Source organism: Atta cephalotes (assembly GCF_000143395.1).
Source record: "Atta cephalotes unplaced genomic scaffold scaffold00006, whole genome shotgun sequence".
NCBI classification, from domain to species: Eukaryota; Metazoa; Arthropoda; class Insecta; order Hymenoptera; family Formicidae; genus Atta; species Atta cephalotes.
The window spans coordinates 2161584-2180247 of record NW_012130070.1 but is presented as its reverse complement, the minus strand read 5'-3'; the positions used below and the strand labels follow the sequence as shown (position 1 = coordinate 2180247).

At 28.7% G+C, this 18664-nt stretch overlaps 1 protein-coding gene across 1 annotated transcript in view; it reads left to right on the top strand.

The window, feature by feature from the left end:
• Window positions 1-18664, top strand: part of LOC105626815 (ADAMTS-like protein 3) — a 171388-nt gene that overhangs the window by 72509 nt on the left and 80215 nt on the right. Inside the window, exons 5-6 of the mRNA XM_012208108.1 lie at window positions 863-965; window positions 3165-3263. Coding sequence (XP_012063498.1) covers window positions 863-965; window positions 3165-3263 — 202 coding nt within the window. The remainder of the gene's footprint in view (window positions 1-862; window positions 966-3164; window positions 3264-18664) is intronic.

Here is an 18664-nt window from a genome sequence, read left to right as displayed (position 1 = left end):
ATATATATATATATATATATATATATAATATAATATATATATATATATATATATATATATATATATATATATATACTTACTTACTTACTTACTTACTTACTTACTTACTTACTTACTTACTTACTTACTTACTTACTTACTACTCTCTCTCTCTCTCTCTCTCTCTCTCTCTCTCTCTCTCTCTCTCTCTCTCTCTCTCTCTCTCTCTCTCTCTCTCTCAGCATAAATGATATTTTGTATCATATATTTTCTTTATATTTTGTTATTAATAATTAAAATTTAATTATTTAATTTTTCTGTATCGTGTTATCCGATTTATAACAATTTACATTGCTTATAAGTAACTTTAAAATTCTTCTGCGTTGTCATTCATGTTTAGCGCGTATAATTAATGCAACATTGTGATGTATTATGAACTATTCTGCATTGTTCGAGAGCAGTGAAAATTACAGCGCAAGATTTAGGCAATCCGCATGCTGGGTTCTATTTCATGTTTCGGAACCCGACACTTCCTGTTCTATGAAAATCGATCGTAAAAAATGAATGTGTTCACCAATGTAAAAGAACGAGAAATGTATCGATGGAAATGCCTGCTGTTTTAAACGCGTTCTAAACAGTATATTGCCATCTCCGTATCATAAACTTTACATTGCAGATGTTGATGGCACGTACATTTTCTACATTGATTTTAAATAATACAAAGACTTGCTGGTCGCATTTCTGTCACCAACGAAAACGGAATGTTAATCAGATTTCATTAGCACATGCGACCTCACTATACTACGCGGCTGTGAATAACTCTACAAAATTTCGATTTTTTATGATACTATCTTGAGGAAACTCTCTTTCTTTATTTTTTCAGGTGGATGAATGGAGACTGGAGTGCATGTAGCGCAAGCTGCGGCGGCGGTTCGCGAATAAGGTCCGTCTTCTGCATCGAAGAGAACGGGAACGAAACCACGAAGGTAAATCCGGAAGAAAGGCTCTTCAGTAATAAAATTTTCGTTTAATCAAGTTTTCTCCTTGATTCTGTGATGAGTGGAGTTTGAGAACTTATCTGAAACAAACATTCGGTAACGCTTCGATTTTGATATTTCATTTCGTGCAAGCTTGGCTGTCGATATTGGCACTTATCTTACACTTATCTTGATACAATTTTTATCTACAATCTCATTGTTATTCTTTATTATTTTATACATATTTAATGAATACTATTATTTTTTATTCATTTCTTTTCTAATTAAAGAACTTTTTAACGAGAGAAAGAATAAAAAGTTCCTCATGCATAAAATATATTTACGTTTGTGTGAAACATTTTAGTTTGAGATATCATAATTAAATTATTTAAATTTGTCTAATGATATGAGAAATCAATATGTCGAGAAATACAATTATGCCGACGATTAACACGATTTTGAAAACCCGATTATTCGTGTCTGCCCCTCAGAGGGATGTCAACGCGACGATGCTTTTTACGATGTAAAGACAAATAAATCTTTCTAGAATAAATCTGCCAAGCGCGACGGAATCAGCGTTACGCGTGCACACAATAAAACGCCACATTTTTCACATTTCGCCAGTGACGTTAGACACGGCCGTAATTCCGCCGCACTTCCGCGCGGACGGAACGTTAACCATTCCTCTCATCTCAAATTTTATGCCGTACTTTCATACTTGTCTGCGAGTCGCATTTACATACGCAGCCCTGTCCCGCTTTCCGTGACGGTCTTGGAAGATCCCACGATCCCTAACCCAGTTCGGTTCGTTTAAACTCGAGGAGCTGCTCCATGAGTACACGCCGTCGCTCATCGTAAAACCTCCTCTATCCGACAGCTAGCTCTCACGCACACGTATATAAGACAGTGTACGTTCATATTTCACATATTGCACGGTATCTTGCGCAGCTTACAGCTCTAGACATCTTTCAAGAATTTATGTATCATTTATGATTGATTTTTCATTAACAAAATATTTTTATCACAGTTTTTTTTTAAACATTGATATTAAATGTTTTGATGATTATTTTCGAAGTTAAATTTCTGCCGAGATACGATTTAATTATTATGTTCATTACTTTGTGAAAACAATATTGCATTTTATCTTCAGTGTAGTCGAATAATTCTACACTGAAGATAAAATGCAATATTATCATAATTTATAACTTTAATTTATAATTTTTGATGCAACTATATTTTTTGTAAAATTATAAAGATAATTATTATTATTAAAGAGATAATTATTATTAAGATTATTATTATTAACATTATAGTAACAATAATTATAAAAATAAAGCTCCTAAATTATTTTACCATGCAATTATAGTCATAAATATAGTTTTTTTGTATAATTGTCGACATTCCGCTGTTCAAATAAACGTTGACACTTGTTGTCTAATATTTATAATGAAATTTTTCAATTCTTAATATATCACATGCACTTGTATAATTCCCTCATACCTAATTATTAATATTTTAATAATATTTTAATGATATAAATTCCAAAATTGAAAGAAAAAGAGGAAGTTACTTTTTAAAAGTAGCTAGTACAGTTCTTTTTTTCAAAAAATAATTGTATTTACATCGTTACAAATTCTGTCATAAGTACTGCTTCTAAAAAGAGTGAAAAGTAGCATGTTATAACTATAATTACTTAAAAAGTAACGCGTCGTTATTTTCAGTTACTTTTCTATAAATTTGTGCATTGCAATTAATATGTACGTATATACACTTGAAATCAAAATTATGGGAAACATTATATCAAAAAGCTTCCCTACAGAACTTAATTCTTAATTAATATACAGACATTTACAGAGTATAATGATTATCGGAGATAAAGGAATTCTAATTACAAGAAATAGTTGCTGATTGTTCATTGAGTTTTTTATTTTAATCCATATGTTTTGATGAATAAATTTAAAATATATAAATATAAAAATATAAACTAAATATAACTTAACTTATAATATATAATAATATAACGTAACTTAAAATATATAAAAAAAGTAACTACTATAAATTAGTTAATAAGCACAAAAAATTTAACTAATTGTAAGTTAAATTATGGTTACTGAAAAAATGTAAGTCTAATTGTAACTTTGTTACACAAGTAATGAGTTATTTTCCTATTGAATTCTAATAGCTAGTAATATTAAATTGTTGTTACAGCTATCTGATCACAAGTGTAGCAGCATGCACAAGCCACATATTCAGGAGACCTGCAATACCGTGTCCTGTCCGATGTGGGAGACCGATAAATGGAGCGAGGTGAGAATGCATGCACGATTCTACGCGAGTAAAACGAGCCGGAATATAGACAAAGACATGGCGCGGGCGCCTCGCTAGTATCATTTAAGAGCGAAAAGCCTTCTCGCTACAATCGCGGATTTAGGTACACTTACAGGGTCCAGTTGCAAACACACAAGCGCACACACCTAACCTCGTACTTGCACACATATACGATAGAGCTTGCTATCTCAATTGCGAGTTTTACTGCAAAACGTACTGCCCAGATGGAAACAAGGTTAATGGTTGTGCGCGATTTGCACGCTCCCTTTATTCTTCACGTAAATGTTACTATTGTAGGTTATTACGTATGAAATGACCAATTCAGAGAACTTGCACATCTGGGAAAATTTTATTTTTAAATCTTGTCTGATTAATTACCTAACTCAAATCATCATAAAAGTCGTAAATGTTAAATTTAATGTAAGACTCTTAGAAATTGATCTTATGATACCGATTTCTTTAATTATTCTCTAATTGCAAATTGCGATCTTAAGGTACAATAAGTCTCTTCTTTAATTTTTTTGGATAGCCTGAATTCGGAAGAGATTATAATTATCGATAATAATTTGTATAATTTTAATAATAATAATCTTTAATACTAGAACTTATCTTAATACTAGAAAAAAGGGTTAGAATTTTTTATAATTACATACATAATTACATACATAATTAATGCTACATACATAATTAATTAGTTCCGTTAACAGATTTATTTCAATTTCAATCTAATTTTTTATTCATTTCTAAAAAAGAGAGGTAATAGTAGACGCAAATAGCTTTAACTAATAATGATGAAATCTTTAATATAGCAGTTGCAAAATTAGGTCGACTCTATACGATAACATTACCGATGTAAAGATCTAAAGATTTCACAATTAGCAGATTAAAGGTTCCTCAAATAACTTCGTGTACGCGTTACTCAAAATACGCGTTAATTTATCTGCAAATGCAAATCCAGATTACAGTGTTATTACACGTTGGGGCATAAACGCAAGGAAGCCTCTAATTGTAAAATTCTGTTTCTATCCATTGCCCTTTTCGACAGGTTACAACTATAGCGTTTAAGGATAAAGCAAATTAACAACTGCGCGCGATTTACACGATGCGCGCTTGTGGCGACGGATAGGTCAACGCGAATTATACAGGAACGCAATCTTCCTCTTTCCGCAATCACGATTTCGCATTTCTCCATTTCTCTACGGAGAGAATGCGATTTTCTCGAAAAGCTCCCCGCATATACAACCACCGTAATTGCACGTGGACGATGAACTGACTAGATAGATAAAGTTGCCTCCGGCGAGGATCAGATCTCTCGCAAAGATCTTCATAAATAAAAGCAGCAGAATTTTTAAAGTTAATCTGTACAAATATACTAGACTTAATACTTTCGATTCAGTTAAATGTCGCATGAACAAGTGATCTGTTTTCTTTCCTTTTAAAGTAAAATAAATTTCGTCTAATAAATTTTTTTCTAATAAATTTTATTTTTCTTCAATTCATTAATCATCAAAAAGAAATTTGATTATTTATTTCTATTCTATATAACGACTTTAAATCGCTTCTAAAGCTCTTATCGAGAAATTATATATAGACCAAAACATTTTTTACTTAATTATACTAATTTGAATCCGTTTTTCAATAAAACAATTGCTAATTATAACAATATAATCTTTTACTTATATCTGACATAATTTTTTATAAAAAAATGGTCTTTGACAGGGCGAATGAGAGCAGGGTAAAGTCGTCTATTATGAGATACCTTTTTTTAAAGCTTGTAATTTATTTAATTTGTAACTTCAATTTCTATTTCCACGTTAAATTTATGGGAAATATATTTAAGTTTAATTGCCAAAAGTTAGCAATTAATAATAACTGTACTTTGTTGTATGAGAAATTTTTTATTAAAAGTGCCGATTTTGATTATTTAAAAAAAGAGTTCCTAATATGTGAAGTGTTTCTTTATATGATATGTTATCTCATAATAGGAAACTCATCTCATAAGGAAAAAATAAAGATGAGCTTTATACACGCTTTTGCTATATTACATAAAAGTAGGAACAAAAAATTTAAATGTTACATATAACAATTATATAATTTACTTTAAATACAAAGCGCCACTACGGTCTGAATGTTAAGTTGAATTATTATATATATTGATATAAATAAATTAATTTCAGAAATGACAATTGCCGATATGGTTGTCGAATTTTCAACGCAATCAATCTGAATTGTTGTCCATTCAACATCTTCAAACATTCAAACCGTAGTGGCGCTTCGTATTTAAAATAATGTATTTAACATAAATAGTCTTGTTTCCAATCTTATTGATTATATAATTTGTTTATGTGTGTGTGTGCGTGCGTGCGTGCGTGCGTGCGTGCGTGCGTGCGTGCGTGCGTGCGTGCGCGCGCGCGCGCGCGCGCGCGCGTGTGTGTGTGTGTGTGTGTGTGTGTGTGTGTGTGTGTGTGTGTGTGTGTATGTGTGTGTGAGAAAGCTCAACAATAATAGAATCGTCATTCTTAATTATCGTTCTTAATTAAGAGCCTTAATACGCGGTAATCGGTGCGATTATCATATAAACATATATTTCAAGTTGTATCTCTTACATAACTATAAAAATTGAACGTTTCGGTTCAATTCGAGCCATTTTCAGTCTCAAATAATAGCAATTCTTGATAACAATCCAATATTCATGCTGAATTGAACCGAAACGTTCAATTTTTATAGTTATGTAAGAGATACAATTTGAAATATATGTTTATATGATAATTGCACCGATTAGCGCGTATTAAGGCTCTTAATTGCCCATTTTTTACTTTATTTATTATTCAAGATTTAAAGATTAACTTCACTAAAATTTGACAACATCCAATTTCACAAATCTTTTTTTTTTTGTAACGACTATACATATGATCTAATGAATTTTCTATTAAATAGATTTCATCCTAAGAGTAAAAAAAACATGATAGAATCAAACACATGCTCTTATTAGTTTAGCAAATATTCTGCTATCTCATATTAGGAATCTATCCCATAACGACCTTATCCTGTAGCGTAATAATTGATACACAAAGTAATCAAGTAAAACTTTCTTTTTACTTCTTTAATCCACATACATCTTAAAATCTATAGAATGTTTTCTTGATTTTTTTTTGGAATCCTCATCATACTAATACATAAATTAATAAAACTCTCCTGATTGTCAGATATGAATCAAAGTCATAAATTTGATACTGTAAAAATTTGTTAAAAGTTAAGTTATCAATGATTGAATGACTAACTACTCAATTAGTTGAAGAGAAAAAGTGACTCAACAATCAAAGAATACGTCTTAATCGAATCTGTGAATTGAAAGTTACTTATATCAATCAGGGGAATTTTATTAATTTATGTTATAGTTGAGGAGAACTCCAAAGAGAATCGAAATGTTCTATATATATATATATATATGTATGTATAGATTTTTCGATGTATGGATTAAAGGAATAATAAGAAAGTTTTACTTAATTACTTTGCGTACCAATTACTATGCTGTACTCTTATTCCTATCAAATATTATTGTTTTTTTTAATGCTAAGAGTCCATAATTAAATTATATTTTGGAATAATTTTTTATATTTAATGAGTTGCTAAAAATCATAGATTAACGTACAAATTGGATCCGAATGGAATCAGAGTGTGTTATTCAAGTGTGAATTATGTATTAACTCGAAAATAATCTGGTTTGCGTTTAATTTTGAACAAACAACTCGTTTACGTGGCACGAAATGCGATAAATTTCTCATTTTTGATTAAGGCAATTTGTTTCCGCTTTACGCATCATAAACAGAAATTCTATCGTTAAAATACATTTTATTCTTTATTGTCTTACTACGCTCTGAAAGTTTTACTTGTAGCGCTTTAGATTCCTAGTCCATAAATTGAAACCGAGTTCTGTGACTTTTACATACATTTCGTGCTATGTATTTTTATTTTCTTCTATAATGTTTAGACTAAATGGCATTATATCGTATCAAAACTAGTAATACATTAAATGATTAAATTATATTAGTAATATATTAATATATTAGTAATATTAGGAATGTGATTTAGTTATAAGAGTTTTTTTCTCAAAAATTATTTATTTAATTTATATATATAATAATTTATATATATAATATTTATATATATAATAATTTATTTAAACAAAATAATGAATGAATATCTTAATCAAAATATTTTTCTTCGTTATAACTTTTTCCCATCTTTCTGGCAAATGATGGATTTCAAGACGATAAAAAGATTCTTTGGAATTGATCCAATTTTCAACTTTCGCACATCTTCAAAATTATGAAAGTATGTATCCTTTAAAGTTGAACATAATTGATTCATGTAATTAATTATAATTACAATTATAATTACAATTATAGTTACAATTACGCTGCAATTGCAATTAAAAGTAATTGTTGAGTCGCAATTATATTTATTCAGTTACAATTATAATTGTGATTGCATACGATTACTTTCATAATTATATTAGGCGAAATTATAAATTGAATATAGAGTTGAATAGAGAGTTGGATGTAGATCACACAATTCAAATGTAATTGATTTAATAATTTAATAAAGATAATCCAAGAATTATGTAGTTGTACTTACAGTGGAATCACAATTACTCATAATTATAATTATTTATAATTTGGTACAACAAGTAATGCTGTTATTTTGTTAATTGTTATAATAATGATTTGTAATGACATTGTGAATTTTTTATTGCGATAATGATGACATTATAGTTAGAAAAGTTAAACGTTACTTGTAACAGGTTGAAAAAGTCATTTGTTACTAAAAAAAATTCCTAATTTGTAATGCGTTACTTTTTACTGATTACTTTTACCGTTATTTGTTACTTATTATTTTTTCAATAAATAATGAATATTGATAACAAGTTACTTTTCGAAGTGACTCTTCCAACTTAAGCACAATCTTAGCATTTAATTAGTTAGCGTTATCGTCATAAAAAATTGCAACATCGTCATCAAATTATTCATTATAAAAAGTAAAATAAAAAGTAAAACGGCAAAATAATTGAAAAGTAACGTTTGCCCTGATTATTTATAATTATTGAAGTTTACGGAAAAAGATCTTAAAGATACAATTGTTTTCACAATTATATTAGGCAAAATTGTAAGTTGAATATAGACTTGTTAATTGATTTAAATGTAATTAGTTGTGTAATTTAATTAAAATAATCCAAGTGATATGCCATTGTTACATATAATGTAATCACAATTACTTATAATCATAATTATTACAAAAAGTATAAACTAAATGTAAAACTTTAAACGTTTTTTCAAACATTTTTTTAAACGTATAATTTTCAAAACGCATGACCACTGTATCTTGAAGACTGTATCTTGATCGATTTGCAATTTTACACTTTTTCTACATACTGAAAACTACTTCTTAAAATAAGATTTTTTCCTACAATGCTTTTTTTTCATAGCTAAAAACGAGCAAAATTTTGTTGTGAAAAATTGTTATGTTAACTTTGACTAACTGCTATTTTATTTAAACACAATATTTTAAAAAACGGCTCCATCAAGCACAAGATCTATGTTTCAATTTTATAAAACTTATACCATTTTGCTTTCAGAGTTTTATACGAGTAGCAATGATTATCAAACCATTTGTAAAACAGTTGTAAAACGTTCTATAAAACATGTACGAAAATTTGAATAATGACTCCATTTTATATTATTTTTTAATGGTAAATAGAGAAAAGTATATGATCTTTACAATGGAACAAACTGGACTTCTCTATCTCTATCCGTTTTTCTACAAAAAATTCACAAAATTAGGCCTCTTTTAATTCGTCTAGGTGTATATGCCTCCTTAATTACTCTTATTTTAATATTTCTAATTATAGTTACAGTTAACAATTAACAATTAATTACACAACAATTAATAATTGTAATCTGTTCACATTATTACTTCATTTAATTTTCAACAATTAATAATTACGAAACATAAGTAACGCGTTAATAAGTACTAATTGAAAATTAAGAATTATATTGTATTATAATTGTAATTTTTAATTGTTAATTAAATTATAGTTTTGCATAAATGCCCCTAGAGCATGTTGCTTTGATTGAAACAAGTGAAAATCAAATGGAGCAATGGTTGCGTTCAACAGAACGTTTATTTTGCTACTATTGAAAGTTTTCTTCGATTGATTGAATTATACTTTTAGATCTATAAGAATAATCCTAACTCAGCAGACAATCATAAAACTGTTGTGTTCTGCTGAACGCAACCAATGTCTGGAGAACAGTGTGACTAAAGTATGCGGTAAGACTTCCCATTCCAACTCTAATAACATTTGCTTCACTGATAATATACCATGAGGTCGAACATTGTCATGAAGAAGGATTATTTTGCGTCATTTACTCGCAATTGGAGTTTGGTTTAATGCTTGCTTCAATTTGTACAATTGTTATTGATATCGATCAGCGATGACAATTTCTTTCGGATTTAACAGTTAGTATACAATATCTTTCTACCAAATACACAGCAATACCTTTGATCATGAATATAGCGCCTCGAAGTGAATGTTGCTGATTGGCCTGGATCAATGACTTTTTTCGTTTGGGATTATCAAAATAGATCTATTTTTCAGTAGCAATTCGATACAAAAAATTCTTCTTTTTTTTTGTATGATTAACGAAATGCAAATATTCGATCGGTTTGCAATAATATTTTCCGATAACTGGTGTGGAACCCATTTTTCTTTTTTGAATGTATCTTTGTGTGAATCTTTCCCACATCACGTAAAGGTTCAATAACTGTTGTATCAACATTTAATTCTCTGGCAAATTTTAAAGCAGATTATGCTGAATTTTCCAATAATGCTTACAAATCAAGCTTTTCCAGCTTTCTTGTCCCGAGCTTTGTCATTAACATTAAAATTATCACTTTTTAATTATCTGAATCAATATTCACATGTCTTAATTGATGGAGCAATATTATCATAAGTTTCTATCAGAATTCTATGATCTTCAGTCACCGTTTTCCTCTGATTAAAAAATAAAAACAATGCATGTCGAAAATGCTCTTTAGGAAGCTCCATTTTTTTAAATGATATAAACACGATTTACTGCATCTATTGTTAGTATAAACGACTAAATATTATGGAATAATATTAAAGCATTAGGAAACAATAGCTGCAATTGGAATGTCTTCGACAACACTGACATTAGTGCATCTCTTGCAAAATCCTCAAAATTAAATCACTTCTAATATAACATATTAAATAATATATTAAATAATTTCGTACATTTGTTCAAAACAAAGCAAACTAAGTTTTACGATAAAATATAATCAGTTAGTAATACAATTCTTTAACCTTTAAAGAGTAGAGAGCAGTCCATTATTTAAATCTTACCACTTTTTTTCTTATATATAAGATTTATTATTCATATATAAGATTGTTATTCATATCATTTTTTTTATCTCAAAATACGACATTATTCGGTAAAAAATTTTTCATTTTGCATGAATATGTATAAATATGTATAAATATAAACACGCATAAATATTCATAACCGTGTATAATTATATATAAAATATGTCTATACATGTTCATACATCCTTCTTTCTTTTTTTGTAAAATTATTTTTTAGTGTAATAGAAATAATAATAGTAATGTGAAAACATAAAAAATAATTAAAGAAATAATTTTCGTATTGTTATAGAAAAACACAAGTTCAGAAAAATATTTAAAAAATTTGCTCATACATAATTATGCATAATTTTATATATAATTATACACAAGTATAATAAATTTTTTACATTTTTTCAAACTTGATTTTTTTCTAAAACAAATACGAAAATTACCTTTTTAATTATTTTTAATATTTTCATATTACTATTATTATTTCTATTACACTAAAAAGTAATTTTACAAAAAAAAGGATATATGAACATATATGGACATATTGCATATATAATTATATATATTTATGAATATTTATTGTGTTTATGTATGTTTATACATATTTATACATATTCATACATGAAAAATTTTTTACCGGGTATTTGTAGCGTCACTACAACTCTACGTCCTGTGTTGGTTAATTTGATGCAAAATCTGTACAATATCTTCATAAAATATTAGGAGTGTGATTTAGTTTTGATGATTTTGCAAGAGATGGCATTAATCAGTATTGTTAAAAACATTCCAATCACAGCTTATTTCTTAATGCTTTAATATTATTCCATGATATTTAGTTCTAATTTACTTTAGTCATTTATTAACAATAGACGCAGTAAACATCGTGTTTATACCATTTAAAAAATGGGATTTCGTAAAAAGTATTTTCAACATGCGTTGCTTTTGTTTTTTAATCAAAAGAAAATGACGATTGAAAGTGCATTCGGGGAAATGCTATTACTTAGTGAGAAATAACAGTAAAATCGATGTCGAATCAGTTGATAATTTCGATTCGATTTCATTATCATTTCTCACTGGCTCTACTCCTATTATTCTATCTTCGTTGTTTATTAGACAAGGATAGAATGACATAAATAGCGCTAATATAGCCCCGAACACCTTAAGAATTTTTATAGAAACTTATGCCATAAGTTTCTATCAGAAACTTATGATAATATTGCTCCATCAATGATTAAGTTATGTGAATATTGGTTCAGACGATTCAAAAGTGATGATTTCAATGTTAACGAAGCTGAAAAATGCAGATTTACTGTTTTACAAATATTATTGAAAATCCAGCACAATTCATTTCAGGATATTGATCATGTAACTTTTTCTTTAAAACGGAAACATGAAAAATGAAAATTTTTATGTATATTAGTACATATACCCAAAATTTTCACTTTCTTGCCTAGGGAAAAAGTTACATGATCGATATCCAGAACTTACTGCCAGAGAATTAAATATTGATTGTACCACAGTTATTAGACGTTTACGTGATATGTTGTTTAAATAAATCAATTTTTTAGAAAAAAAACCATCAAAACTAAATCATACTTCTAATATTGTAAAATATATTGGTATCCAAGCACTATAGAATATATGTTAATGTCCGAGAAAAACTATTAACTCCGCAAAAATGTCTCTAATGTCCGTTCAAAATGCTCTCAGCAGAAATACCAATTCAAAATCGGCAAAGGAGCATGAATTGTGGCTCTTACTTTTATTCTGCACGAAAAGAAAGTGAAAGCATTTGCTCTTTTTAAGCGTGCAGATGATTGTGAACAAACGTAAATGAAACAGCACTCTTATTTGCACTACCACGCCATCGCGCAATGAAATCGGATTTCTTCGAAACCGAGAATTGCAAATCGCTCGAGTGGAACATCGCCGTCATTGCAACGGCGATAACAAATCCTCTTCATCGATATGAAAGAGAATGTGGTAACAGTTTTTACTCGCGATATAACATAAAATGGAGACAGACTGTGAACTGCCTCGCTTTCTACCGTTCGTACGAATTACGTGTAAACTGCACACGAAAAGGTCACGTCAAAACATATGCAAGGTGTATGTTTCTTGTTGTTTCTTTCTCCGCGAAATATCTTTTCTATCGCTGAGTTTATCCAACCTCTTCCTAAGTAAGAAGTTTTTTTAAAACTGCTCCATGTCACATCAGACACTAACATCAAACAATTTAGTCGCCAAATAATCGCCTCTTCTCATCAACAATCGCCTCTCGCCCTTTCTTTTCCGACCATTCCGTTCCTCCGAAATCTTCAGTTGGTCTAAGTGAAAGGCAATTGCATTGTTCTTCTTTCCATGGCAAAGCCAAAGTTAAGAGGGAAAGAAAGAAGATGTTGTACCTGCATGAAGAGTTTTCTTACTGCGTTTGAAGGAGAAATTGAGACACTAGATAAATCGAAAACATTGGGGAACATAAATAAATAGAAGATCACATATTTATCCATAAAAATATTGTCTTGAATACGTAAATCGTATGGATTTGATAAATAATTTAGAACAATTTGCTGTTATTAGGTATTGTATACAAAAAATTTAAAGATAGCATGTAGCACACATATATTAATACATTATTAAAAATTTCATGAAATTTAATACTTTTAAGTTACACAATTTGAACTAAATTTCATGACATTACTTTAATGTATTTATAATTGAAAAGTATATTTATGTATATGAAATTTAATGTATTCTTCATGAAAATTTATAAAATTTAATGTATTTTTCATAAAAATTTATGAAATTTAATATACATGTTCCTTATATTTATATTGTAACTTAATTTTTGTTAACTCATTTATTACTTTTAATTTCGTTCATAATCACGAGCTTCATTTACATATAAAGGAGACATTTCTAACAATATACTTTAAAAAAGCTATACACATATAAAAAAATTGTGCTCAAGATTTTTACTGTTTAAACAAGACATTTTTACTTTTTATATACATTTTACTTTTTATATACATTTATTTTTTATTACTTTTATTATTATAAACTAAAATTTAAAAAATAAAAATAAAAATCTAAATGTTTGTGTATAAGTGCTTTAAAATAACTTATGCAAAGTTTTATTACGATCAACTATTACGATCAAAGTTTTATTATATTAATTAGTTACAAAAATTTAAAACAAATAAATATTTTGTTTATTTATTGGACAATTGATTTCTATATCGCAATATATCTTTACGTAAATAATCTTGAATGCATAAAGTATCTACTTACACATATATTAAGAAATTAAGATTTTTGTCATTTATTTTAATACATTTTTATATGTATTTCTATTAGATCAAAAAATTTCTTATTGAAATAATATTTTTTTAATTTGTGATTTAATAGAAATACATATAAAAATGTATTATAAAATTGAATTAACTTATAATTATCCAATTGAAATAACTTAGAATTCAGATAATAAAAAAAATTTTGTTATATTATTTTTAAATGATTTAGAATAATTATTTATAATTTTTACATAATCTTTTTATTATTTTGAAATATATATTGCATATCCTTAACATGTAACTCTCTCATTTGCTACATTAAGTATATAACTCAAAAAGGTTTTCCAAATAAATTTTAATTTTGAAATCATTAAAATTTTCTAATATTATAAAAATGGATATATTGTATATAATTCTATAATTTTAAAAATGAAATTTTGATGTAGTAACTGATTATAAAAAAATAAAAGCATGAAATCTTCTTTTTTTAAAACTAATCATTGCACTTTATTAGTAGTATTAATAAAAACATAATCTGTTTACTCATGGGTATATAATATAATTATATAACACGAATATTCCCTGCTTTAAAATTTTATGTTTATTATTCGTGTACTGTAGGGGGGGAGAGGGGGGTGAGAGTTGAAGGTGAAAGTCATGCGCCCCTTTGCAGGAGGGAGTAGAAGTGAGAAGTCGCTTCGGGTGAAAAATGTAGTAGAATAAAACATTATTTTTAAAACTTTTTTTGTTGATAACTTTTTAATGAAGAACGATCGACTTAAAACCTGTCGGAGGTCACTCAGGACCATGACTTTGACAACATATGTCAAGATCAAGGTTATCGACAGAATGTCCCTTCTGAATTATCCGATTTTTTTGCAAATTGCGTAGTTTAAATTATAGTGAATATATTGATAATTATGGATTGTTTTATGTTTATAGCTTCCTAAAACTGTTCATTTATGTTTTTTTCTTTCTTATTTGTGTTACTATGCGGTTTTAAATATAAAATCGAAATGCAGCATAAATCGATTTATCTAAGATATATAACTTTAAATATGCGTATAGAGCCACAAAAATATTTTGTATTGAAATAATTCTAAAAATTCTCATATATATTAATTTGTTAAATATTTTGTACTCGTAATTCTTGAGGAAAAGAAAGAATAGGAATATATGGCATTACTAATTACTGTGTCAATTTTTTAGAGTCTATTTTCTTAGATGCTCTTATTTTATCGTACAAAAAGAGTTAATTATTGCAACATTTTAAACAATATTATGAAACTGCTATATCATCTGATAGAAGATACTTTCTAGTTGTTTATTCTAGTGTTTATGTTTTTAAAGCAATGTTTTGTAAGCAGGTACACTACGTAAAAAATTAAAGAATCACTTAGTCCTCAAAAATAAGTAAATATTCAAAAGAGTATAAAAGAGTGACTTCATCAAAATTGATCATAATGAGATTTTTAAAAAAGTATTTTAAAGCTTGAAATATCTGCTTTCAAAATCGATAATTGATCTGATTGAGCTTTTATGTAGCTATACGAACAGAAATGAGTATCCATCAAATCTGAAAATTTTGTACAAATTTTAGGTTCTATGTCGTGAATTAAAAATCACACAAATGCGGTTTATAGCAATCGAAAGAGTGAATCTTTACCTTCAATTTGCTTTTTTATTTGAACGTTGTATGATTTTATTTTCAACAAGTTATTCAACATTGAAGTAAAAGGGATCATGCTTTTGCTTCTGTTCGTATAATAACATAAAAATTAATCAGATCAAAATATCAATTACCGAGCTTGAAAGTACAATAGATATTTAAAGCTTTAAAATGTTTTTTTAAAAATCTCGTTATTTTTAACGAAGTTACGTTCTTTTGAATATTTACCTATTTTTGAGACCGAACTACATGATCCTTCAATTTTTTGTGTAGTGTATATAAAAAAAATAACAATTTTCAAATTGTTGTAACAAACGAGCGATATAATTTATTTAATAGTAAGATAAAGCTTTCTTTCTTTCTATATTATTTGTAGAGAGATCATTTTCTTAAAAAAAGCAATGGGAAGATGCGAGCAATGGTATTTCTTGCAAGTATGGTATTTCTTTTAAATGAAAAAAGTGCGTTACGCGAACAATTCTTTGTCTTATCTTTTAACGTTGCAATATGAAGAAAAAAACAAATCAGTCGATAAATTCTTTTTTCCATATTCCTTATCTAGTTCGTCATCTTTTAAATTCTGCGTTGCGCGGATAAAATGAAATTATCATTTTCAAGAAAAGCAATGTAATTAGCATGTAACAAGCACGCATATTTGCTAACAATTTTCTTCGAGAGTTATCTTCGCAGCTTCAAAAAAAGACAGGGAAAAAAGCGTAGAAGGGAGTTAAATAAGAAGCGAGAGAAAAAAGGAAACGCCGATGACACGTAACGTTTTACCAAGAAAAAACTTATGTGGCTCAACGAAGTTACTTGTGAAACATGTGCACATTTACATACTACTATGTATAGTATACATATACACACAAGTATACACATATGACAGGCAGCACTATCTGTACGATTTATACCTCTCGTCGATATGAACGTTGCGGGAAAGTCAACGCCGTTTGGTTGCAATATCTATTAGAGCGGGCCATTGAAGAGTAGTAACTCAATTCCTAAACAAGGACACTCTAATGCAAAGATGGTACTGTTTTTTTATCAGGAATTTTCTTGTGCAAGGAAAGATTCAGTACCAACTTCATGACGAGAAACAGGTCGATATTCATAGATTCTTACATTTAAGAATGTCTTAAGTATAATCTTAAGATGAATCAATCCGAGGATTGTATTAGCATTTTAAAACATTATTTAAAATGGTTTTAAAATAAGAACAGACTATGAAAATTGTCCTATGTTTCGTGTTTCACAGTTGATAGCCCTTGTTGAATCCTTATTGACGACACGGAGCAAAAGTAGACGTAATGAACTGCCGAACTGCACATTATGTAATCCTTTCATCATGGCCGAATTGTACAGACCATGTAAAGCTTAAACACAATAGACAGAGAATAACGAACCGTCTAATCAGATCTCTGGAGTGTAAGTTCGATATTCCAGAGCTCTGATTGGACGGCTCGTTTTTTCTTGTTGCCTGTGTCTATTGTTTGTGCCTATTGTGTTTAAGCCTTAAGCTATCATGGTTGCAACTCACACGTGAGATAGAAATAAGAATTACAACATAAGAAAGTCACATGTTGATTGATTCGCCATATTTCAGAAATCCCCGCTCTATATTTGTACCTAACCTATATTCGTGTTAATTTTAAATATCAAAATAATATAATTAAAATTAAGATTAAAGGTATTAGCAAATAAATTTCTTTATATTGACGTCTTCTCTGCTTCCCAAAGAAGATATACACAAAGGATTATGCCCAGTTTTATTCCCAGGGGAATTTAGACACTGGATGAACAACTTTGAGAAATGTTTAAAATTTTAAGATATCAAAAGAGAATAAAAAATTCCGTAAACCCAATTTTATAGGAAAAGTTTTCTGAGTTTTCTAGAACTATCCAAAGTTCGGGGTATACCAGCATTTGGTACGAGGTCATCCCGAAGCAGCTACTGGTCGTGATGACATCCATTGTGGGCAATGTGAAAAATATTGAAAAAAACCAGTCGCGTAAACATTTGTTGGCTGGAGAAGTGTTAGATTTCTTGGAACAAAAGCCTAATAGTTTCACAAGAACCCCACTCAACATATTTAAATATGTCATACCTGTTGTTGTTATTATGAAAGAAAACGTATTGAAACGAGAGATAGAAACGTTACAGTTAAAAATACTGAACTGCAGCCTCTTTGTCAAATCAATTAAAACTTTTTGTTTCATACTTTGAATGTCTCTCTCTCTCTCCTTTTCGATTAATATATATCACTTATAACTATTCATTTGGAGTCCAAAAAAGGATTTACAAAGTTGTGTATATGGAAATTTTAATCCTTTTTTTATGCTTTACAATCCTAGTTAGGGCTCAATGCTGTTCAGCCTAAACTGGACGTAGTCTTTTATCACATAATACTATAATAGTAAGAGAAAACCAAACAGAGGACTTATTAAGAAGAAGAAGAATGCGATTCAGGTATTGAAATTGCATACATCTTCGATGCGACGTAACTAGGACAACTCCGTGGGGCCCGCGAACATCTTGATCCCAGGCATGACGTTTCAGCGCATGGATATAGATATGGGTATATATTCTTGTACTATCTTCGACTGGCCAAAAATTGAGCTATAGCGTTTTCGAGTATAGTGGATTGAATTTAAACCAGACCCAATTCGGTTAACCCATGTTTGACCCGAAAGTATCATGACCTCGTCCAATTAGAAATCAAAGTAAAACATGTGACGTCATTGACCGACCCGGATTAAAACTGTATTCGAAAACGCTAATAGTTTCTAGAAGCATTCCAAAACTTCGATTTCAGCGCACTAAAAATTTAATGCGCATTCACTGCGTTTTGCATGGAGTAAATAACAAAATTGAAAATAGTTTACATCAAATAATTTTGAATTATTCATAAATTTAATTCTTTTCACTGAAAGAAAAGTTCTTGATATTTATACTTACTATATATATATATATATATATATATATATA